The sequence below is a fragment of the Eubalaena glacialis genome, chromosome 16, assembly GCF_028564815.1.
Source record: "Eubalaena glacialis isolate mEubGla1 chromosome 16, mEubGla1.1.hap2.+ XY, whole genome shotgun sequence".
NCBI classification, from domain to species: domain Eukaryota; kingdom Metazoa; phylum Chordata; class Mammalia; order Artiodactyla; family Balaenidae; genus Eubalaena; species Eubalaena glacialis.
Genome location: NC_083731.1, coordinates 65,451,683 through 65,476,825, shown reverse-complemented (window position 1 = coordinate 65,476,825; position 25,143 = coordinate 65,451,683). Strand labels below are relative to the sequence as shown.

General features: G+C 35.4%; 1 protein-coding gene across 7 annotated transcripts in view; it reads left to right on the top strand.

The window, feature by feature from the left end:
* VWA8 (von Willebrand factor A domain containing 8) overlaps positions 1–25,143 on the top strand; it is a 364,541-nt gene that overhangs the window by 72,189 nt on the left and 267,209 nt on the right. For all 7 annotated transcript variants that reach the window (XM_061170620.1, XM_061170619.1, XM_061170622.1 and 4 more), the window contains 6 exons: positions 260–309; positions 1,039–1,147; positions 3,158–3,262; positions 6,723–6,854; positions 8,795–8,929; positions 9,019–9,096. In XM_061170620.1, the coding sequence (XP_061026603.1) occupies positions 260–309; positions 1,039–1,147; positions 3,158–3,262; positions 6,723–6,854; positions 8,795–8,929; positions 9,019–9,096 (609 nt within the window). The remainder of the gene's footprint in view (positions 1–259; positions 310–1,038; positions 1,148–3,157; positions 3,263–6,722; positions 6,855–8,794; positions 8,930–9,018; positions 9,097–25,143) is intronic.

Below are 25,143 nucleotides of genomic sequence, written 5' to 3'. Positions count from 1 at the left end.
GATGGAAAGAAAAATGGATATAAAGGTAAAGAAAATCTCTGGAAATTAGAAAGAAAAGTTATTGTGGTATTATTTGTCTGAAAGATTTTTTAAAAAGACCAACTCTTCTTTTAGAAATGACATGTATCAAGAAATGATTTTTTGCTATTAATTGCATAGTGTCTGTTTAATTAAAAGGTTGAATTATGTCTGTCAAACATTTGCATTTAATCTGTTACATTCCTTATTAATCAATTTGATATGTTTTATGTTATTTTAGGACCAACTTAAACTGTTGTATTCAGTTGGAGCCAATGTTTCTGCTGAGAAGTAAGTATTTCAGATATATATATGGACACTTAACATTGAATTTGTTTTGCCCATTCATTGATCAACTGATTCATTCATTCATTCAACAACTGTTTGAAGAATTTTTCAGTAGCTATGGAACCAGCTAATGATAAAGTTAATAAGACATGATCTTTGATGGCAAGAAACTCAAGATCTAGTAGAGTTTACAGATATGTGTATAAATACCTTACTTTAACACAGTGTGGTAAGGGCCATAATTTCAGAGTATTGGGGGATGTTGTGGTTGAGACTTTATAAGGGCTTCACAAAGGCATTGGCATTTGAGATGGGTCCTAAAGAATGAGTAGGCTTTTGCCTGATAGAGAATGGAATTAAGGAATTCTAAGAAAAAGTTTTTAAAGCATGCCATGAGAGTATATGCCTTATACTTGGGTCTATGAAAAGCTCCCGGAAGCTGGAGTTTGGATTTAGATTGAGAAAGGTGGGAGGTGCCCCTGGCAGAGTAGTTTTGGGCCAGGTTATGAAAAACCTCACATATTGGGACAAATTTAAGAAATACATCTGTGAACCTAATCAGCTTCTGAGTTTGAAATGGAATATTATAATATGGAAATATTCCCTAAGAATTAAATAGTGGATGTCAACTTTTTCGATTAATTAAATTGGCCCAGCTATTTTATATTTAACAGATTTTATGTATTATAACTATTAGAATAAAATTTAATATCACTTCTTGTTTTCCCCTAGAATTTCTCAACTCTTATCCTTTGCCACCACTCTCTGTTCCCAAGAATCTTCTACTCTTGGACTTCCAGATTTTCCTTTAGATAGTTTACCAGCTGCAGTTCAAATCCTGGTATGTATAAAATAAATTAATGACTGGTATACCCAAATGTGACGAAGAAAACTTAAAAGTTAACCCTTGGAGATTAATCATTTCCATTTGCCTTGTTATACTCTTCTATAAATATTGCAAGGCCTGAGATTAATTTGCTGTGCAGCCCAGGAAACTGTGCAGAGACCAGTGATGTGTTCTGAGTCCTTAAAGAGCTTACAGCCTTGGACGGGGGAAGGTAGACATGCAGCTCAGGTGAAAGTTCCACAGAGGGAAGCAGGACTTCTACCTGATCATGCAGAGGTCTGCGGCAGTGTAAGTCATGCCTCAGACTCGCCCCAACCTGAGGCAGGGGAGCTGGGACTTTCACACTCAGCACCATCAGTCTCACTGGTTAGTAATCATCCCAGGGGGCACACGTTCCCAGGCACTAGCTGCTCTCCCACTCTGGGAGCCAAGCTGGCTCCAGGAGCTCAAGGGCAGTTTTCTTTGAAAGACCTGCAGCAGCTGGCTGTTGGAAGGGAAAGCTGGGAGGCACATGAAGGAGGAAAATGGGTGAGGGGATTTGGTGGAAAACAGACGTTGTCCACCACAGTTTCACGAAGGTCATGACAGTAGTGTCTGGAGTGTTCCCCAGGCAGAGGGAACAGCATGGGCCAAAGGTGTTAAATCACAAAAGGGCCTGGTGTGTTTTTCGGAGAATGATAATAAATTGTATCACTGGAGCCAGCATGTGTGCCGAAGAGAAAGGTTAGGACCTTATTGTGAAGTGTGTTGCATGGTGAGTGAAGTTGGCTGGATTTTCTGGTGTGGAAGAAGTGGCCCATTAGACATTATTAAGTAGATGGGATGTGTGGCAATCAGATATATGTTGGAGGAAGACACCTCTGCTGGCAGCGAGGTGAGGTGGTGGGAGCGTGGATGCACAGGGAACACGTAGGAGACTCTGCTAAGGAGAGCATAATCCAAGGTAGTAGTGACACCACTTAGACAAGAGACTTATTTTTAATCTCTTGTTGCTTTTTATTTTACGTTTCCTGAGGGTCAGTGAGTTAGGTTTCCCAGGTATTGTTTACACTGTTCTATACATCTGGAACAGCATTTTTCCTCCTATTTATCACATCTTCTACTTTTCATTCTTTTTGTTTTTTCCTTGGAACTTTTTACTTTGACAATTCTCAGATCTAAGAAAAAGTTCAAAAGTAGCAAAACGTAAATCCATAATCCCTTTAACTAGAATCACCAACTTTTAGCATATTGCCACTTTTGTTTGCACTTTCTCTTTTTTTTCTAAACAATTCTGAAAGTAAATTGTAGTCAGTATTCTTAAGTACTTCAGTATGCAACTTCTAAGAATTAGAACATTCTTCTACATAACCAGAACACTGTTATCACACCCCTCAGCGTGTTAACAATAATTCTGTAATGTCATCTAATAGACAGTCCATATTGATATTTCCCTAGTTGTCCTTGTTAGTAGACTGTTTAAAGTAGGGTAAACCGAATTGGGAAAGCAATTTGGGGGGAAGGATTTGAGGATAATGAACACTTTCTAACTTTGTAGTTATAACAGTGAAGCTAGGAGTATGTGGATGAGATTAACTCAGATTAGGAGTAGAGGAAAAAGAGAAGGTACTTTGCAATGAGTAGGATAGGGAAACGTGTTCAGACATGTAGTTTCAGACATGCTGAATGGGAGTCTATGGGATATCCATAGAGTCACATCTAATGGGCAATTGAGAGTTTAGGTCTAGAGCTCAAGAAAAAGGTCAGGACTGGAGACAGAGACATGGGAGCCATCAACACATACACGGCAGCTGAAAGATGAGAGTGGGTGAGTTTACCAAGGGAAAGGGTGTGGAACAGGAAGAGGAAACAATGAATATTTGCTTTTGTAGACTGCTGGAAAACATGAGAAACTTATTGGGTATTGTTTATAATGCAATTTCAATGTCATATGCACATTTTGGTTAAATTTTCTGTGATTATTTTAGGTGTTCTTCATTCCTATGTATTTTTCCTCCTAAATAGGATTCCTTTCCTATGATGTCAATCGAACATGCAATCCGGTGGCTTTACCCGTACACTGTTTTACTAGGACATGAAGGGAAGATGGCTGTGGAAGTTGTTTTAAAAGTCAGTATCTGATGAGGATATATGTATGTGTATAGCTGATTCACTTTGTTATAAAGCAGAAGCTAACACACCATTGTAGAGCAATTATACTCCAATAACGATGTTAAAAAAAAAAAAAGTATGTATCTGCTTCACTTTCTTTCCTTACCTTTCCCATTTTCTCTTCTTGTCCCTTCTTTTCCCTTCTTCTCATCTCTCTCTTACCCTTCTTTCCTACTTTTCTTTCTCCAGCTTTCTTTCTTTCCCTTGTCTTCTCTTCTTTTCCACATGTGGAGGCATTGTCATGTCAGTAATGGGGCATAAACATTCCTTCTGCATTTATTAGTAGGCATTCTACACTAAGGAAGAGCTTTTTCTTCTCCTCCATGTATTTATTTATTCATTTATATCAATATGCACTTATGGATCCCGATTTTATTCAGTGGGTTATAATTGATTACTATCGTCATTTATTTTGATGCTAAAATTATCCCAGGTTTTGGCCAGTGGGAGCCACTTCAAGCGGACCCTTGGTAGAGAGTCATTGACTCACCCCAAATAATTCCTTTTTATGAAAGACTGTTTTTGTTTTTCTTATACAGTTTGGGTCAAGGTGTATAGATTTCTAAGGAGTAGGTAGAATGTGAACACTAAGCTGTGTGGTCTTGTGTATAGGCCCTTCATTTTCTGGAGGCCAGAATTTGACATATGGAATGGTGTTAGTTTCTCCCTTATCCCAAAGAATACACAGGGTCTTTGGGAGTACAGAAGTACTCTCTATGCAGCTAATAATAGTGAGAAGGGCTCAGAAGAGTGAAACAATAGATTCTAGTTACTTCAATGGGATTTTATTTCATATATCAGCCAACCCAAGAAACAGTATTTTCATTGATTGGTGATGTCAATAATAATAATAACAAAATAAAACTAACAAAAAGCCTTTCCTCATAAATGCTAAAAAGTATAGTTAGGGGCAGAATCTAAAAGAAAAACATAAAGAAGCAAGGGGAAAGTAATGGTCAATAAAGAGCCAAAGGAAAGTAGAAGAGACAGCAAAGAATAGAAGCAGGGCTAGGGACAGTGAAATAGCAGCCACTGATGGAAGGGAAGAAAGGGGTTTGCTGTGTGTGTGAGAAGGGGTGAGGGAGAGGGAGGGGAAAGAGGAGAAGGTGGAAAGATGTTAAGGAGATAATGAAGAACCATTTGGAAATGGGGAAATTAATTCCTATGCTCAAGGAGTTAGGAAACTACCAGTCTGACTGTATAGTTCACTCTAAGATTTATTCCAGGCTCTGAAAAACAGAACTAGAACTCATCTTTGATTTAATTAACATCTGAGCTACTTTGGCATTGGTCATTGAAATAGAGTACCTAGTGTTTAAGAAAAGAGGCTGTGATTACAGATGAGCTCCCTAGATGCCCATCAGCACAAAGTCCACTGCCTTGGGAACAAGGGTACATAGGGTAGAAGAAAATGTCAGGGTTCTGATAAAATGAAGCAATGTAAAGTTTTGTGACACAACCAGGAGAAGGTATTCAGTGTCTAGATAAGTCCGTTATGAACAAAGGTCTTCATTTTTACTAAGAAAACACTTTGATGCCTTTCTGGTCTCTAATTTCAAAATTAGTCATACAAATTCTATAAAGTTATAGAATACCTTTAAAGAGTTGAGTTTTCCAAAGAAAGTAGTCAGTGCTGCTTCATTTTGTTTGGCCTTTATTTTGACCTTTATAATTAAGGGGAACATAGAGCACTGATTGAGGATCCATATTACAAACAGGAATTATTTCAAATCTGATTGTAGAGTTTTAAAAAAAAAAGGAAAAAGGAGAATTTTACTACTTACGTAAGAGAAGAAAAAATGATTGTCTTTTCTTGCCTTAATTTTGTGAAGAATTATATATCTGTTTTACTCCTCAATTTCCTTTTTGATTAAGAGTCTTTAAATTTCCTATGCCAACAAATGGTAACTCACCTTGCAACTTGAGTTCTTTTCCTATTTTAGTGTATTCTAGCCTACTATTTTTATTCTACTGAAATATTTTAGTTTGAATTATTTATAAGGACATAACCAGTACAGCAAGTGTGGTTCAAGGCATTAGTGTTCATTTCTGGAATATAAATGCTCTGACATTAACCCTATATCAAAGTTAAACTGACGTTGCTATGGCTGGAGTGAAAACATACCTTTAAGCTCATATATATATTTTCTTAGAATTTAATGGGTCTAGGTTCTAAATTCCAATGAATTTAATTACTTGGCTAAGGCTTTACTCCTTTCCAGTTGAACCTCCTTAAAATACAGTGTACCCTTTTATTTTTTTTTTTGGCATGAAATTATGGTGTCAATGATTGTTATTTGTCTACAACATGGAAGCAATTCCTACCACATTGTGTGACACCATGGGAGTTTGCATATATAAATTGTGTAAAGTATAAAACTTATGTTTTTTATGGTAGCACAAATAAACAATTTTTCTTAGGCATGGGAAGAGGAATGATTGTCTTGAGTACTTAAGACACTGCAATGAAGACATGATCTGGGCTGTTATGTTTACGGTGTTGAAGTTGAAAATAATTTTCTTCCCCAAAATATATTTTCTAGAGTTGAGTCATTCTGCTGAATAAGCAGTACTCTGTTCTTTCATTGAGTTTCAACTCTTTCACTATAGTGATAATGTTCTAAAAGTATTGTAGGATTTGGGGGGAATAATTTCTGCCTGTTTAACACTAAAAATGAGTTAAGCTCTTCATATTGAACATGCTGCTCTGAGTAGGGCATAGGATTTAATTAATTTTCAATTAGTATCCTCATTTTTCATATACTTATTTGTGTTCTCTGTGTGCATTTTTTATATAACGAGCTGGGATTAGGGGGTGTAACCTAGTGTTAGAACATTGATCATTGGCCTACATGGAGAAAGAATCAATGGTCTGGGCCTTTTAAATCCAGTTTGACAAATATTGAGAACCTACACTGTAGAAGGCACTGTGCCAGATACTGTGGAAGACTGATTGTTATACTTTATTGTAATAAGTTAAACTAACCACACAAGCAATCAGCAGACTGGTGTCCAGGTAGCTATTAACTTAGGTTGATTTAAGAAATCAACTGATATAGGCCTTATTTTAATTTCCTTTAGCATGTTTTCAATAGTCTCATCATCCTTTTCTAGGAAGCGGGAACCTTCAATTATCAAGCATTGTAGGCTGCAAACTTCTACCAGATCAGGAACTCAGCGATTCCATTTCTTGTCATTTAGTAAATTTTAGGGACTATTTTCATATCACCTTAGTAATTAGCTTAAGTAGAATGAATGGTATCTGTAAAAATAGGGGAAAAAAGTCTCATTAATTTTTTTACCTTTATTTTTATAACATAGAGTGGGTTTCAGTTCTAATTAAGATGGAACCTTCCAGATATCCAACATTAATACTAAAATAAAAAGTAAATTACATGTCTTTCTGGTAATTTTACAGCGCTTTGAACTCCAAGATTCAAGAAGCTCTGTGCTTCCTGAAGAGGTTGTGAGAGTGGAGAAGATGACTGAAAACCATGTCTTCCAAGCTTCTGTGACCATCCGGATTGCAGAAAAAGAGGTGACCATTAAGGTAATGAATGAATCAAGGTTTGTACTTTCTAAGATGTGCCTTGTTCTGTCCATTTTTATGACCTAAATTGGGTTTATGATTCCCTTATAAATCTTCTTTGGTTCCATAGCATCACATCTATATACGTGTATCTGTATATCTATATATCCAGAGTCATGTATGTTTGTAAACTGGAAACGTTCAGGAGAAACATAGGGATAGCTTGTCATCAAAAACCAAAGTCAGCCTCTGGGAAAATCAAATAAAGTGTTTATTAATGAAAGCATTTTGTGTTCTGAGTCCTTGGCAAGAAATAGTCATTGTTTTCAAACATATTTTAGCAACTATCTTTTCACATCAAATCTTTGTCAGCTACATGAAACAGTTAAAAGAGGAGCACTTGTAGTTGACCAGTTTTTAGAGGAGGGGAACGATATTTGGTCATAGAGCTCCAACAGCTTGCTCTGCCTCCCTTTTTTCTAACCCTTCCCTTGAGGATCCTAAGAACCCTAAGAAGTGATAGGAAGCTGACACTAGGAAACACAGCCTGAAAAATGCTGACGATTAGATTTTAAGTGAATGTAGGAAAGAATAAATGCTTGCCTTATGTTACGACAGAGCAAGCATTCATGATAGGCTTTTTTGTTTGTTTGAACGTGATATTAGTAATACTTATTCAGGTGACTATATTTACTCAATGATCAGAGGAAACATTGATTATGCCTACCATGAGCTAGGCTCTGTATTAAAATCCACTTAGTGCCTGAGGTGTACTAGCTACTGTAGTTTTCTCTTCACATATATTATGCCATTTAAATCCCCCAGTAACCCCGGAGATAACTTATATTATCTCCATTTTATAGATTAGAAAACAGATGTGAAGAGGGTAATCAATTCACCCATGGTCACCAGCTACCAAATGGCACAGCTGGGCCTTCTAGACAGCACACTCCACACGACACTCTTCTGTCTCCTTCAGATGAGTGACCTCACAGCTGATGGTCTAGGATAGAGGCAGATGAGTAAGAACTGCATTGGAACGGCTACGGAGATGTAGAGACGGAAGTAACACCAGGAGTCAGGAGAAGGAGTAGAGAAAGTTTCGGAGAGGAGATGGGGCTTGAGCTACGTCTTATGACACAGGAGTTTTCCAGTGGCCCAGGAGTTGAAAGGTGATAGGACATTTCAGGCAGTTTGAACAGAATGTCCAGGGACATGAGATGTGAGCGAGCTTTCATTATTTGCTTCCCTTTGGTAATGGCTTTCTAACATCATTGCCTCCCGACCCTTCAAGTTAACCTTCTATGTTACCACCAGGATGATCTTTCTTAAAAACAAATCTGATCTTGTCACTTCCAAACTTGTAATTCTTTAGGGTTTGTGTTGTCTACAGTATGATCAAGTCCGGAGTCCCCAGCAGGGCATGGAAATCCAGGAGACTTTAATAAGGAGGAGATAGGAAATAAAAGGAAGTAGGTGTGAAGGATGGGAGGAGATTTTAAGAACAGATGCTTCTGAGTGGCAAACTAAAATAAGAGTGGAAAAAGATTTGTGGACAGTTTAGAAATCAGGAGATCTTTGGTGATTTTGAAGAATCCCAGTAGACTGATTTTAAATTCTGTACTTATAACTGAAATTTGGGCAAAAACCTTCATTCTCAAGCAGTGGCATTGTTATTATAAGTTATAAATAGTATGAAAATTACTTGATTCATATGAAAATGTCTGACAGCATAGGGCTTTAATTTTAGAGGGATGATTGATTTGGAAGTTTGATGAAAACGATCATCAGATGTGTGAATGAGAAAATAATTGTTGCTCTATTGAAATATCAAAAACAGTATATAATTGAATTGAGCAGGAAATTAGTAGGGGCTTTTAAATGGCAGTTGTATGCTTTCATTTAACTATTATTTTTGAGAAAAACATGTGCATATTATATTTACCTCTCTTTAATTATAGGTGCCAGCTGGGACCAGGCCATTAAGTCAACCTTGCACATCAGACCGTTTTATACAAACTTTAAGCCATAAACAACTACTGGCTGAAATGATGCAGTCTCACATGGTTAAGGACATATGTTTAATTGGAGGAAAAGTAAGAATAGCAGCCTCACTGCTAAGTTCTGTTTCCTGACTTTTGGTTGTTTTGACTTATCCCTTGAATGATTGTGTTTCCATTTGTAGGGTTGTGGAAAAACAGTCATCGCTAAGAACTTTGCAGATACCTTAGGATACAATATAGAACCTATCATGCTGTATCAGGTAAGAAGTTCATTTTTAGCACTTGGACTATAAACGTATACTTTTGGACCATCAGCAGAATTTGTGGATATTCTTCCTTCAGTTGTACCTGTTAATTTTGAAGTAGATAAATAACTGAAACAGCTATCTAATTGGAGTGCAGCTATAATTATTTGGAATTTTTGAAAGTGTGTTCTAGGATATCTGATGTGCCCAACATACCAGGGTCTGTTTTTCAAGAGAGATCCATTTTACAAGCATGTGTACACACACACAGTACATTTAATAGTAATTTGGAAATCTAAACAAAATAGGTTTCAGCATCAGTGGGAGATAATTAGGTATTCACCAAATAGATTATTTTTTTATTGCGGTAAAATGTACATAACATGAAATTTACCATTTTAACCATTTTTTTAATTTTACTTTTTTTTCTTTTACTGAATATTTATTCTTAATTGAAGTATAGTTGTTTTACAATATTGTGTTAACTTCTGCACAGCAAAGTGATTCAGTTATATGTATATATACATTCTTTTTAAAATTCTTATCCATTATGGTTTATCTCAGGATATTGAATATAGTTCCCTGTGCTATACAGTAGGACCTTGTTGTTTATCCATTCTATCATTTTAATCATTTTTTTTTAGTGTACAACTCACTGGCATTAAGTACATTCACAATGTTGTGAAACCATCACCACTAGCTATTTCTAGAACTCTTTTATATTCCCAAATAGAAACTCTATAACCATTAAATAATAAATTCTCTGCCTCCCTGTAGACCCTGGTAACCACTATGTGACTTTCTGTCCCTATGAATTTGTCTATTCTAGGTACCTCATGTAATGGAATCATACACTTTTTTTTTTTAAACATTTTTATTAGAGTATAATTGCTTTACAATGATGTGTTAGTTTCTGCTGTATAACAAAGTGAATCAGCTATACATATACATATATCCCCATATCTCCTCTCTCTTGCATCTCCCTCCCACCCTCCCTATCCCACCCCTCTAGGTGGTCACAAGGAATCATACACTTTTTGTCCTTTTGTCTCTAGATTATTTTACTTAGCATTATGTTTTCAAGGTTCATCCATGTTATAGCATATCTCACACATTCATTCCTTTTTATGACTGAATAATATTTTTGTTTATCCATTCATATGTTGATGAACACTTGGGTTGTTTCTACCTTTTGGCTATTGTGAATAATGCTACTATGAACACTGGAGTACAAGTATCTGTTTGAGTCCCTGCTTTCATTTCTTTTAGGTATATATGTTGGAGTGGCATTGCTGAATCATATTGTAATTCTACCTTTAACTTTTTGAGGAGCTGCTAAACTGTTTTCCATAGCAGCCACACCATTTTACATTCCCACTAGCAGTGCCTGAGGGTTCCAGTTCCTCCACATCCTTGTCAACACTTGTGATTTCCTGTTTTTTTGTTTTGTTTTGTTTCTGTGTTCATTTTGGTTTGCTTTTTATAATAGCCATCCTAATGGGTGTGAAGTAGTAACTCGTGGTTTTGATTTGCATTTCCCTAGTGACCAATGATATTGAGCATCTTTTCATGTGCTTATTACCATTTATATATCTTATTTGGAGAAATACCTTTTCAAGTTCCTTGCCTATGTTTTAATTGCATTGTCTTTTTGTTGCTGAACTGTAAGAGTTCTTCATATATTCTGCATATTAAGGCATTCTCAGATATATTATTTGCAAATGTTTTCTCCCATTCTGTGGGTTGTCTTCTCACTCTCTTGATAGTATCCTTTGATGCACAAAAGTTTTTAATTTTGATGAAGTCTAATTTATCTTTTTGTTGTTGTTGCCTGTGTTTTTGGTGTTGTATTCAATAAATCATTGCCAAGTCCAATGTCATGAATTTTCCCCTATGTTTTCTTCTAAGAGTTTTACAATTTTAGGTCTCTAACCCATTTTGATGTAATTTTTGTATATGGTGTAAAGTAAGTATCCAACTTCAATCTTTGCATGTGAATATCCAGTTTTCCCAGCACCATTTGTTGAAAAGACTGTCTTTTCTCCATAGGATGATCTTGGCAATCTTGTAAAAAATCAACTGACCATATATGTGATGGTTTGTTTCTGGGCTTTCTGTTCTACTCCATTGGTTTATATGTCTGTCCTTATGTCAGTATCACACTGTTTTAATTACCATAGGTTTATAGTAAGTTTTGAAATCAGGAAGTATGAGACCTCCAACTTTGTTGTCTTTTCCAGGATTGTTTTGGCTATTCAGGGTCCCTTGAGATTCCAGATGAATCTTAGGATAGGTTTTTTCTATTTATGAAAAAAAAAAGGTTGAGATTTTGATAGAAATTGCAATGAATCTATAGATCATTTTGGGTAGTATTGTCATCTTAATATTAAATCATCTATTCTGTAAACATAGATGAATTTCTGTTTGTTTATGTCTTTTTAAATTTTTTTCAGCAATGTTTTATAATTTTCAGTGTACAAGTCTCATCTCCTTGGTTAAATTTATTCTTAAGTATTTTTGAATGGATTATTCTGGTGGATGTACATGCTGAATATAGTATTATAGAAAAGCAAACTTACAGCTGGTGTTTTTACAGAGTGAAATTTTCTGTCATGTATTTTTTTGTAATGATATCTCTAAGACATTTTTATTCTGCTAATTTACCAATTTCCACATACTCGTGTTTGGCTGGTTATGGTATCTTTTTACTTCTAGCAGAGTCTCTGTTTTTTATTCTTGGAACAATTTTGGATAGTGGATGTGATATACTATTTACTTACATTTTAGGAAGCATTTTGTGTTTTTAGTTTATTCTTTTGTTTAACTTTTTAATTATTACTGACAATAAATATATTTATATTAAAATTGTTCTTATTTTTGAAAACTGACGTTTAAAACAGTTTCTTGCTGTGACCTTATCATAGAAAATTTTGTTAACAGCTCATATTTCAAATGATTCTGTTGAGAGTTTTTTCATGCTGCTTTAAGTTACTTTGTGCCTATTCGTTGAATTGGCCAGAGTTAGAAGCAATTATAATCACATGGTACTGGTAACTTTTGGGCTATAAGCAGAAAAACCTATTGTAAAAGATATTTGAGAATTCTCCCTGAAATTGATTTTTTTTCTTTCTTCTGGGTAACTTAACTCATTCAAAGCACTAAGGTATCACTTACTATTTTGAGTTACTTTGAAAAGAATTTTGGAAATGAAAGAGAAAGCATCCTGCCTTGGTATAAAACTATGGAGGATTTATACCTCCTACTATTTTGTACAGTTTTTGTTATCATATTTCTAGAAATACAGGTAAAGGTAGTTATATAAAAAAAGAGGAAAAGGTAATTAAGATAATTAACTGATTAAGGACTTAAAAGATTCAAATATTTACTAAGAAATATTCCATGATTTTAAAAGATGAAATTTATGAAGAAGCATATGATCCAAGCTTACGAAATCATGAAGAATATGAATTAAGGTGAAGAGACTTACACCAGTACTGATATCCCGAGTCTTGAGCAATAAACATGTAGGGGAAAGAAAATTAATTTCTACATTGTACAGCAGGTGACAACTCTTGGAACCCACTGAAAATATATATATTTATATATATTTTTCAAAAATATATTTTAAAGTGAGTCTTCATGAATTGATTCTAGGTCTACTGGATTTTTTAAGGGAAATAAGGAAATTGGCAGGAGACGAGAGTATATTTTTTGCTTAATTCATGGAAGATGCAAAGAAGAATACCCTGCCCTCTTAGAAAATCACCCTCTTGGTGATGGTTAGCTCAATATTCTAGTTCATCTGTCTATACCTTTCCATAGCTCAGGTTAGAAGTGATCTGAGGATGGCATTTTATCACCTCACCAACCTGTTAACCATCAACTTTTTAGTTTCCAATGAAAATACTTTTCTACCAAATAATGGAGAGAAAAAAAATCCCAAATCATCAATATATTTTTAAAACAAGTTAAATTTTATTATAAATATATCATATTCCACTTATAAGTCTAGGATAAATACAAGCATAACTTAACCTTTCCAGCTGCCATTGCTTTGAAATCATATGGAGAAGACCTTTTGAGGATAATATTTCTTTTCTCTTTGACTCCATCCCCATTTATTAGTAATATTATTTCTAAAATTGTACACATTATTATTTTTTACATGAAAATAAAAACTCCCATTCTAATGAAAGCTGGAAATAATTTATGCCTCATTAATTTTTTCCAGACAGTACTCTTTCTGTATCAGATTTCTGTAGTCAGTTTATGGTGATTCTTACACTGTAGTGATAAATTATCCTATGAGCATATGCTTGAACTGTGAAGACTGCAGTCACCTCATCCTGCTATCCATTAAAAGAAGAACCAAACAAGAGAGTATGTATGTATCTATCAGTTAAGCTCTCTCAGCTCCACTGAAAAACTACCGAAAGTATCCTGTCATTGAGAATGTTATCTTTATGCATGAAAGAATTAGTTTAATAGGTTGAGAACAGATTTTCTTATATATTTTTAGAGAGTGACAATAAGTTCACAAAAATATTATTTTATTTTAATGTATTTTTTAACTTTCCTGTTGTTTGTTGATTGATAAATAAACAAAGGTAGGAAAATTATACTATTCAATTTGATGGCAGACCATTCTATTACCTGATACTTTTCTGAGATATGAAGTCAGTCTCTTCTAATTTCTGCCACAGGATAAGGTCATTTAGTCATACCTTATTGATCTTCTGTCTGACAAACATGGGTGATGATATTCAAAAGGCACACAAGTTTTGCCATAAGAATATTTTGCCCATCCTCAGCATACACACTATCTACCTTATAGATGTTCTTCAAGGATTGGGAAAACTGGTACAGAGATAAGGAAAGTAATCACATATTCTGAAAACCCCTTTTCCAATTTTGCTTTTCTACTCATTAATCTTTAGAGAAATGTCTGGGAGAAAAAAATGGTTTCTGAAGTATAGACTTCAGAAAGGGATAGAGAAGTGTAATAATGGAAACATGTTTTGTAGGTGAGTTTGTTTCTTTCTCTCTCCATATGGCTTCTTTCCAGGAACTGGATCAAAGCATATATTAGGCACTGTATTGACATTTGCAGGTTTTGTAAGCTGTTAATTAGTTGGTTTTCATGATAGAAACCAAGCTCCTGAGATTAAGACTCTTTTTGCTTATAATTTCATATTTATTAGTAGCGTTCATCTATTTCTTTGGGACAGAGGAACTAATTTAATAGGATTAAAGATTAGATTTTGGTTTTATAATAATATAGCCCATATTAGCGAAAAATTTCCGGAAGTTTGACCCAACATAGAGAATTTAGTGGGAATAAGTAACTCAACATCTGTTTTCCTAGAAGATGTAGAGATTTCCCTGTTACTTGTACACGTATAAAGCTACACTTAATATGTGGGTTTTGCCTTATTTTTAGACTTGACTATTTTTAGAACTGGATTTCATATGAAGAAAAAGAAAAACAGAGCCTTTACACAGATTTGTGGCAGTACATAAAATAAGTTTTATAATAGGTTATAAAAATCTTAAATCATTTGGCTCAAGTGTTAGGTCAGATTCTTTTAACTGGTTATTCTTTTTTTACTGTTGAAGTCAGTGATTTCATAGTATTGAAGACATACAGGTTATTATTCTTTTCTTTCACAACCAGATAAGGGCATATTTCCAGATTTCTTTCCACACCATCGTAAACAGCAACAGATCTGAGATCTCGTTTTTCTGTTTAAGTACTACTTGGATTAAAAGCCAAGTCAACTCCAATCAAAAATTAAGGTCAAATAAGTTTAAGAGACTTATAATGAACATAATCACTGTCTAAAACATGTTGAAGTCTTAGGATCATTTTTGACCCCTTAGCTTAGTTTTTCTTCCTATAGCTAAACTCAAACCAAATCCTTTTCTTCATCTTCCATCTAATCTACAATTCCTCCTTCTTCCTGTGTATCCTAATACAGTGGAAATATCTTGACCTTTTATTCTCTCTCATTTGTTTTCACTGCCCTATGTCTTGGACTTTTTTACTTGCTTCTTGTCTTTGTCTTGAATTTGCACTTTTTTCATGAAGATTTCAAGAGTCTGTATTCATTTAAGTGGTTTATATTCAACCTCAGAGACTAGCTTTCTGTATGATTCTGTAGATCATTTTGTTTTCTTGATTTATTTTGCTGTAATCTGTCATCCTTTCTGTCTTCTTAGTATTTTTTCTTTTTCCCACAAAGAATAACCTTCATAAGGCTATCTAGGAATTTACTTGGCTCAATTCCTTCAAATTTCTTTTATTATAAAATTTATTTTTAAAAAATGTATGTCATCATGCAACTTCTACATCCTCTGAATTTTGAAATAGAAATTATAAACTAAGAGTAGTTGTCTTTTCATAGAGCTCTTCCTCATTCTTTTTCTTTTATAATTGCATATTATTCCATCATGTGGTTATACCAGAGTTTATTCAACCAGTCTCCTATATATGGACAATTGGGTTGTCTCCAATATTTTGTAATTACAAACTAAGTTGGAATGAATAACCTTTGCATATGTATTTTCACATTGTTAGAAGTGTATCTTCAGGATTAATTCCTAGAAGTGGAATTGTTAGGTCAATAGGTAAATATATGTGTAGTTTTGTTAGGTATTGCCAAATTTTCCTCTGTAAGGATTATACCATTTTGCATTCCCACCAACAATGCCAACAGAGAAGGCTGCCAAGCTCTCTAATGTTTGCCAATTTGATAGTTAGAAATGGTATCTAAGGAGTAGTTTTAATTTGCATTTCTTATATTAGGAAAGAAATTGCAAATCTTTCCTATTTTTAAAGGCCATTATTATGGTCCTTAGTAAATTATCTGTTCATCTCTTTTGCCCATTTTTCTACTAAGTTTTTGGTCTTTTTTCCTTTCAATTTTTAAGTTTCTAATATTAGGCATATTTGCTTTTTATCTGTGATATATGCTGCATATATTTTTCTCTCAGTTTGTCAGTTATACTTTGATTTTACTTATGAATAGATTAGTTTTTGCCTTGTAAATTAAAAAAATTTGTAGTTAAATTTATTAATATTTTATTTTATTGCATCTAGATGTTGAGTCATGGCTAGAAAGCCTTTCCCTATACCCAGGTTAAGGAGGAATTCACTCATGCCTTTTTCAGCTTCTAGGTTGACCTCTGTCCAGTTCTTGCACATAACCCCTTATATTTTAGAACCAGCAGTGGAGTACTGGCTCTTTCTCAAGCTGCCATCTCTCTTTCTGACCACAGCTGAGAAACATCCTCCAACCTTAAGGACTCAAATTATAAGATTGGGCCCACATGGGTAATCCAGAATAATCTCCCCATCTCAAGGTCATTAACTTAACCATGTCTGCAGAGTTCCTTTTGCCATGTAAGGTAACATATTCACAGGTTCTGGGGATTAGGATATGGATATCTTTGTGGAGGGTATTATTCTGCCTACTACACTGACCATTCTGGAAGATCACACCACTGAGAACATTGCCACTGATGGTATTTGAGTTACAAATGTAGCACACCTCTTTCAGTCTATATAGTTTTCATATGCATAGTGATTCTACATGTAGCTGAAAGCATCCAACTTCATGATATTTTTTGGTGTAGCTGTGCCCATACATTTGTTGAAGTGTGTATTATTTTTTGACAAGTTATTTTCCCTATAATAAAATGTAGGCATTATCCTGAATTTTTATTTGAAATTATGTGTATAGGTATATTATATTACCTATGGATTTTTTTCCAAGGCTATAAAGCAAAGATTACAAAATATTGTTTATAAAATGGGGGTGTTTATAAAATAGGGTGGGTCTAACAGGATTGAGAACGCAGCAAGTTAGACCACAGCGTAGGGCTTGGCATAAAGAAGATACTCAGTTGAATATGCACCATCCTAGAGGCTTGGGAAATCTTAAACTATTTTAAGTAGAATGACTTTTGTTTTTAAGTATGTAAGGAATAGATGTGATTATTCAAACATTGTTGTCATTCTCCCCCTTAAAAAACATTTAAGAACTTTTCCATTTATAGCGTTCTCTAATGCAGAAAAGCAATAGAATTATTTAGATCAATTTCTGATTTTTGAGAACTAATTAGTTCTTATAGGATAAGGCAGGAGGCTGTTTTGAGACAAATTCATTTCGGTTTTAGAATTACAATTTTCTGTGTATTTCCTATGTTTTTCAAACATAAAATTTTGTGACAATTTAATAATAGCTTTTTGCAGCCTCTTTGAAGTGGTTCAAGTTATTTACTAAAATTTATAATTACTCTAAAATAGGCCAGTAAAGTGGTATTTCCTGGCTTTCAGAATTAAGGATGAGAAACAATAGGTCCTAGCTTCTTAATTTTCAAGTCATTTTCTTGCCTACTAGACTGTACATCTTTAAAAACAGTAAGTAACAGACAATGAGGCTCACTCTGAGATGAGAGGAAACTGGGTTGAGACCCTAAAAGTATCATCTGTTTTTATTTGGAATGCTTTCCTTCACATTAGCTTGATTTGCTTTAGAATGCTAGTGTTCTTGTTACATCACAGTTTGTTTTTCAGTATTGGTCTGTTTTTCTACTTGCTAGCTTTTCAAAAACAACATAATAGAAAGGAGGAATGGAGGAGTTTGCAAAAATCAATGGTTGTTTTCAACTGATAGAAGTCCATCTCAACAGTGTATTATTTTTATAATTGAAACTTTGTGAAACATATCTTAGGCTCTTGTTTTGATGGAGAAATCATCTCAAAAGCTGAGTGTAATGACAGTTGTAGTATTTTATGTTAAGCTTGCAATTAGAACTACTTCAGTGTTTATATGATAGGACATAGTACAAAGTTATGTATTGAAAAGGTAGGCTATTCGCTGGTTCAACTTGATAACCTATTAAACTTCTATATTCTAAAAATGCAAAGTGTATCTTAAAGTTTAACTGTGCAATATATGTTATAAAGGTTCATCTTGTTGTATTTGCATAAATTTGACATTTAAAAGGCAGTAAGTTTTACATTTGCTTTTTTAAAGAAAGTATCCAAACATGATATTCAAATCTTTTATAACTTTGCAAGTATGTACTAGACTCCTTATTTAATTGAAACAGTGTACATTTTAAGTAACGGACAACATCTTTTGTGTTATGTTAACAAATTTAGTTATCATGAGGTATTTATTAGATTTATAAAAACACACTAGGAGGCCTTTGGGCATGTGTATAAAAATAAACATTACAGTAAGACCAAATCCATTTGCTCAAGGAAGAAAACAAAAGTAACCAAGGAATCCTACCAAATAAGGAATTCCAGCCTGAAAGGTATTTCATTTACCATCCTTGGTGATCCAGAAACATAGGATCCATAAACTTGAAGAGGGAAAGAATTTCAAATTTGAAGATTCTCTGTGGAATAGCTCCAAACTTAAGGACACTGTGTGATGAAGTCGCAGCACTGTTGTTGAGAACAAATTGTTATGCTTGACCATCTCCATTAGTTAGGACTTTTGTTTTAAATGTAGTTTACAGTAATTTTGATTAGGGGTCTTAGGGCAATCTTTTAAGGGTCTTCAGGAATTTATAGTCACCAGAGATCACTGTAAGAGTAAGGATTTGCTAAAGGTTAGTGAGATTAATGATGAAGTTATGTATTTATATTCTGATGGGGAACATGTCAAGAAAGAAAAGAAAGAGGATATAACTATGATTTGATTTTTTATTTAATTAATTAATTAATTAATTTTTGGCTGTGTTGGGTCTTCATTGCTGTGCGCGGGCTTTCCCCAGTTGTGGCGAGCAGGGCTTACTCTTCCTTGCGGTGCGCAGGCTTCTCATTGCGGTGGCCTCTCTTGTTGCAGAGCATGGGCTCTAGGCGCGTGGGCTTCAGTAGTCGCGGCATGTGGGCTCCGTAGTTGTGGCTCATGGTCTCTAGAGTGCAGGCTCAGTAGCTGTGGTGCACGGGCTTAGCTGCTCCACGGCATGTGGGATCTTCCCGGACCAGGGTTCGAACGTGTGTCCCCTGCATTGGCAGGTGGATTCCTAACCGCTGAGCCACCAGGGAAGGCCCATAACTTTGATTTGATTTTGACTTTCACAAATTTCTGTAAGTACATTATGTTTTATAAATATGTTTTATTCTTGGAAATAAAAAGTAAATATGTACTTCTCAGCTATGTCATCTAGTTGCCTTTTATGATTTCTAAGTGCTTTGTTTTTCTATTCTTCCCCTATTAAAGAAAACCCCAATTATTCAGGATCCAGCCCATTTTCTGAATATATTCAATTTTATTGCTGATTTACAAACCAGTCTCACAGTAGAAACAGGGCTTTCTGAGGTGTTTGAACTGAAAACCATTTGGCAGAACCAGAGAGATAATCAAAAAGAACAGCAAAGGGAAAGGCATTAACAGGCAGAGTTCAACTAGTGCCTCTGGGAACTGAGTTGAGGTAGCTTGGGGTTTAAGCTACTAAAAGCTGTGAAAATCCTGATTTTACAGTCTATTGACTACTGTTGAGAAATTAACAACCTGAAGAGGGACCTTGGCCAGCCCAGCTCCTGGGATGCTTCCTGTTCCTTTCCTGTGGTTCCCTGAAGCTCTCCCAGATTCAGGTAGCTGCTGGCTGGCAGCCTCTGTGCAGGTGAGGAGTGGTGCCCATTATGCCCTCACATAGGTGGGAAGATGAACAGGGTGGGAGGGTTGCCCTGCTACCGTCAGCAGCCTGTTTCTTTAACCTTAGCAAACCTTTTTCAGTGCTGCTTCAAGCAGGAGACTCCACGTTTATCCTCAATGATGCTCCCTGAATCCATTAACTCTTCCTTATTTTCCACATAGTGAAAGGTGTTTGCTGCACAGTATCTCCCATGGGGGAGCAATTCAGAGAGAGCAGCTTTAGTTTTGTGAGGAAGGTTCCAAAAGGGACACATTAAGCCAATAGAAAGCGTTGTCGAGTATTGCAGCCACGGCACACTTCTTAGCTTTCTCCCCATCTGCCATACCCACCCCACAGCAAATTGTTAGTCTAACATCATTTGCTTTTTGCAGGATCCGCTATAGCTATGGACATCTCCAGTAGCTCTAACCCACCAACCCTGGACCCATTTTTTTTTTTTAAACATCTTTATTGGAGTATAATTGCTTTACAATGGTGTGTTAGTTTCTGCTTTATAACAAAGTGAATCAGTTATACATATACATATATTCCCGTATCTCTTCCCTCTTGCATCTCCCTCCCTCCCACCCTCCCTATCCCACCCCTCTAGGTGGTCACAAAGCACAGAGCTGATCTCCCTGTGCTATGCGGTTGCTTCCCACTAGCTATCTATTTTACGTTTGGTAGTGTATATATGTCCATGCCACTCTCTCACTTTGTCATGTCTTACCCTTCCCCCTCCCCATATCCTCAAGTCCATTCTCTAGTAGGTCTGTGTCTTTATTCCCGTCTTGCCACTAGGTTCTTCATGACCTTTTTTTTTTTTTTCCCCTTAGATTCCATATATCTGTGTTAGCATACTGTATTTATTTTTCGCTTTCTGACTTACTTCACTCTGTATGACAGACTCTAACTCCATCCACCTCACTACAAATAACTCCATTTCATTTCTTTTTATGGCTGAGTAATATTCCATTGTATATATGTGCCACATCTTCTTTATCCATTCATCTGTCGATGGACATTTAGGTTGCTTCCATGTACTGGCTATTGTAAATAGAGCTGCAATGAACATTGTGGTACATGACTCTTTTTGAATTATGGTTTTCTCAGGGTATATGCCCAGTAGTGGGATTGCTGGGTCGTATGGTAGTGCTATTTTTAGTTTTTGAAGGAACCTCCATACTGTTCCCCATAGTGGCTGTATCAATTTACATTCCCACCAACAGTGCAAGAGGGTTCCCTTTTCTCCACACCCTCTCCAGCATTTATTGTTTCTAGATTTTTTGATGATGGCCATTCTGACCGGTGTGAGATGATATCTCATTGTAGTTTTGATTTGCATTTCTCTAATGATTAATGATGTTGAGTATTCTTTCATGTGTTTGTTGGCAATCTGTATATCTTCTTTGGAGAAATGTCTATTTAGGTCTTCTGCTCATTTTTGGATTAGGTTGTTTGTTTTTTTTGTTATTGAGCTGCATGAGCTGCTTGTAAATTTTGGAGATTAATCCTTTGTCAGTTGCTTCATTTGCAAATATATTCTCCCATTCTGAGGGTTGTTTTTTGGTCTTGTTTATGGTTTCCTTTGATGTGCAAAAGGTTTTAAGTTTCATTAGGTCCCATTTGTTTATTTTTGTTTTTATTTCCATTTCTCTAGGAGCTGGGTCAAAAAGGATCTTGCTGTAATTTATGTCATAGAGTGTTCTGCCTGTGTTTTCCTCTAAGAGTTTGATAGTGTCTGGCTTTACATTTAGGTCTTTAATCCATTTTGAGTTTATTTTTGTGTATGGTGTTAGGGAGTGTTCTAATTTCATACTTTTACATGTACCTGTCCAGTTTTCCCAGCACCACTTATTGAAGAGGATGTCTTTTCTCCACTGTATATGCTTGCCTCCTTTATCAAAGATAAGGTGACCATATGTGTGTGGGTTTATCTCTGGGCTTTGTATCCTGTTCCATTGATCTATGTTTCTGTTTTTGTGCCAGTACCATACTGTCTTGATTACTGTAGCTTTGTAGTTTAGTCTGAAGTCTGGGAGCCTGATTCCTCCAGCTCTGTTTTTCTTTCTCAAGATTGCTTTGGCTATTCGGGGTCTTTTGTGTTTCCATACAAATTGTGAAACTTTTTGTTCTAGTTCTGTGAAAAATGCCATTGGTAGTTTGATAGGGATTGCATTGAATGTGTAGATTGCTTTGGGTAGTAGAGTCATTTTCACAATATTGATTCTTCCAATCCAAGAACATGGTATATCTCTCCATCTATTTGTATCATCTTTAATTTCTTTCATCAGTGTCTTATAATTTTCTGCATACAGGTCTTTTGTCTCCTTAGGTAGGTTTATTCCTAGATATTTTATTCCTTTTGTTGCAATGGTAAATGGGAGTGTTTTCTTAATTTCACTTTCAGATTTTTCATCATTAGTGTATAGAAATGCAAGAGATTTCTGTGCATTAATTTTGTATCCTGCTACTTTACCAAATTCGCTGATTAGCTCTAGTAGTTTTCTGGTAGCATCTTTAGGATTCTCTATGTATAGTATCATGTCATATGCAAACAGTGACAGCTTTACTTCTTCTTTTCCCATTTGGATTCCTTTTATTTCTTTTTCTTCTCTGATTGCTGTGGCTAAAACTTCCAAAACTATGTTGAATAATAGTGGTGAGAGTGGGCAACCTTTTCTTGTTCCTGATCTTAGTGGAAATGGTTTCAGTTTTTCACCTTTGAGAATGATGTTGGCTGTGGGTTTGTCATATATGGCCTTCATTATGTTGAGGAAAGTTCCCTCTGTGCCTACTTTCTGCAGGGCTTTTATCATAAATGGGTGTTGAATTTTGTCGAAAGCTTTCTCTGCATCTATTGAGATGATCATATGGTTTTTCTCCTTCAATTTGTTAATATGGTGTATCACGTTGATTGATTTGCGTATATTGAAGAATCCTTGCATTCCTGGAATAAACCCCACTTGATCATGGTGTATGATCCTTTTAATGTGCTGTTGGATTCTGTTTGCTAGTATTTTGTTGAGGATTTTTGCATCTATGTTCATCAGTGATATTGGCCTGTAGTTTTCTTTCTTTGTGACATCTTTGTCTGGTTTTGGTATCAGGGTGATGGTGGCCTCATAGAATGAGTTAGGGAGTGTTCCTCCCTCTGCAATATTTTGGAAGAGTTTGAGAAGGATAGGTGTTAGCTCTTCTCTAAATGTTTGATAGAATTCGCCTGTGAAGCCATCTGGTACTGGGCTTTTGTGTGTTGGAAGATTTTTAATCACAGTTTCAATCTCAGTGCTTGTGATTGGTCTGTTCATATTTTCTATTTTTCCCTGGTTCAGTCTTGGAAGGTTGTGCATTTCTAAGAATTTGTCCATTTCTTCCAGGTTGTCCATTTTATTGGCATAGAGTTGCTTGTAGCAATCTCTCATGAACGTTTGTATTTCTGCAGTGTCAGTTGTTACTTCTCCTTTTTCATTTCTAATTCTATTGATTTGAGTCTTCTCCCTTTTTCTCTTGATGAGTCTGACTAATGGTTTATCAATTTTGTTTATCTTCTCAAAGAACCAGCTTTTAGTTTTATTGATCTTTGCTATCGTTTCCTTCATTTCTTTTTCATTTATTTCTGATCTGATCTTTATGATTTCTTTCCTTCTGCTAACTTTGGGGTTTTTTTGTTCTTCTTTCTCTAATTGCTTTAGGTGTAAGGTTAGGTTGTTTATTCGAGATGTTTCTTGTTTCTTGAGGTAGACTTGTATTGCTATAAACGTCCCTCTTAGAACTGCTTTTGCTGCATCCCATAGGTTTTGGGTCGTCATGTCTCCATTGTCATTTGTTTCTAGGTAGTTTTTTGATTTCCCCTTTGTTTTCTTCAGTGATCACTTCGTTATTAAGTAGTGTATTGTGTAGCCTCCATGTGTTTGTATTCTTTACAGGTCTTTTCCTGTTATTGATATCTAGTCTCATAGCGTTGTGGTCAGAAAAGATACTTGATACGATTTCAATTTTCTTAAATTTACCAAGGCTTGATTTGTGACCCAAGATATGATCTATCCTGGAGAATGTTCCATGAGCACTTGAGAAAAATGTGTATTCTGTTGTTTTTGGGTGGAATGTCCTATAAATATCAATTAAGTCCATCTTGTTTATTGTATCATTTATAGCTTGTGTTTCCTTATTTGTTTTCATTTTGGATGATCTGTCCATTGGTGAAAGTGGGGTGTTAAAGTCCCCTACTATGATTGTGTTACTGTCAATTTCCCCTTTTATGGCTGTTAGTATTTGCCTTATGTATTGAGGTGCTCTTATGTTGGGTTCATAAATATTTACAATTGTTATATCTTCTTCTTGAATTGATCCCTTGATCATTATATAGTGTCCTTCTTTGTCTCTTGTAATAGTCTTTTTTTTAAAGTCTATTTTGTCTGATATGAGAATTGCTACTCCAGCTTTCTTTTGATTTCCATTTGCATGGAATATCTTTTTCCATCCCCTCACTTTCAGTCTGTATGTGTCCCTAGGTCTGAAGTGGGTCTCTTGTAGACAGCATATATACGGGTCTTGTTTTTGTATCCATTCAGCCAGTCTGTGTCTTTTGGTGGGAGCATTAATCCATTTACATTTAAGGTAATTATCGATATGTATGTTCCTATTCCCATTTTCTTAAATGTTTTGGGTTTGTTATTGTAGGTGTTTTCCTTCTCTTGTGTTTCTTGCCTAGAGAAGTTCCTTTAGCATTTGTTGTAAAGCTGGTTTGGTGGTGCTGAACTCTCTTAGCTTTTGCTTGTCTGTAAAGGTTTTATTTCTCCATCAAATCTGAATGAGATCCTTGCTGGGTAGAGTAATCTTGGTTGTAGGTTTTTCTCCTTCATCACTTTAAATATGTCCTGCCACTCCCTTCTGGCTTGCAGAGTTTCTGCTGAAAGATCAGCTGTTAACCTTATGGGGATGCCCTTGTGTGTTATTTGTTGTTTTTACCTTGCTGCTTTTAATATGTTTTCTTTATATTTAATTTTTGATAGTTTGATTAATATGTATCTTGGCGTGTTTCTCGTTAGATTTATCCTGTATGGGACTCTCTGTGCTTCCAGGACTTGATTAACTATTTCCTTTCCCATATTAGGGAATATAATCTTTCCCATATTAGGGAACTATAATCTTTTCAAATATTTTCTCAGCCCCTTTCTTTTTCTCTTCTTCTTCTGGGACCCCTATAATTCGAATGTTGGTGCATTTAATGTTGTCCCAGAGATCTCTGAGACTGTCCTCAGTTCTTTTCATTCTTTTTTCTTTATTCTGCTCTGCAGTAGTTATTTCCACTATTTTATCTTCCAGGTCACTTATCCGTTCTTCTGCCTCAGTTATTCTGGTATTGATCCTGTCTAGAGTATTTTTAATTTCATTCATTGTGTT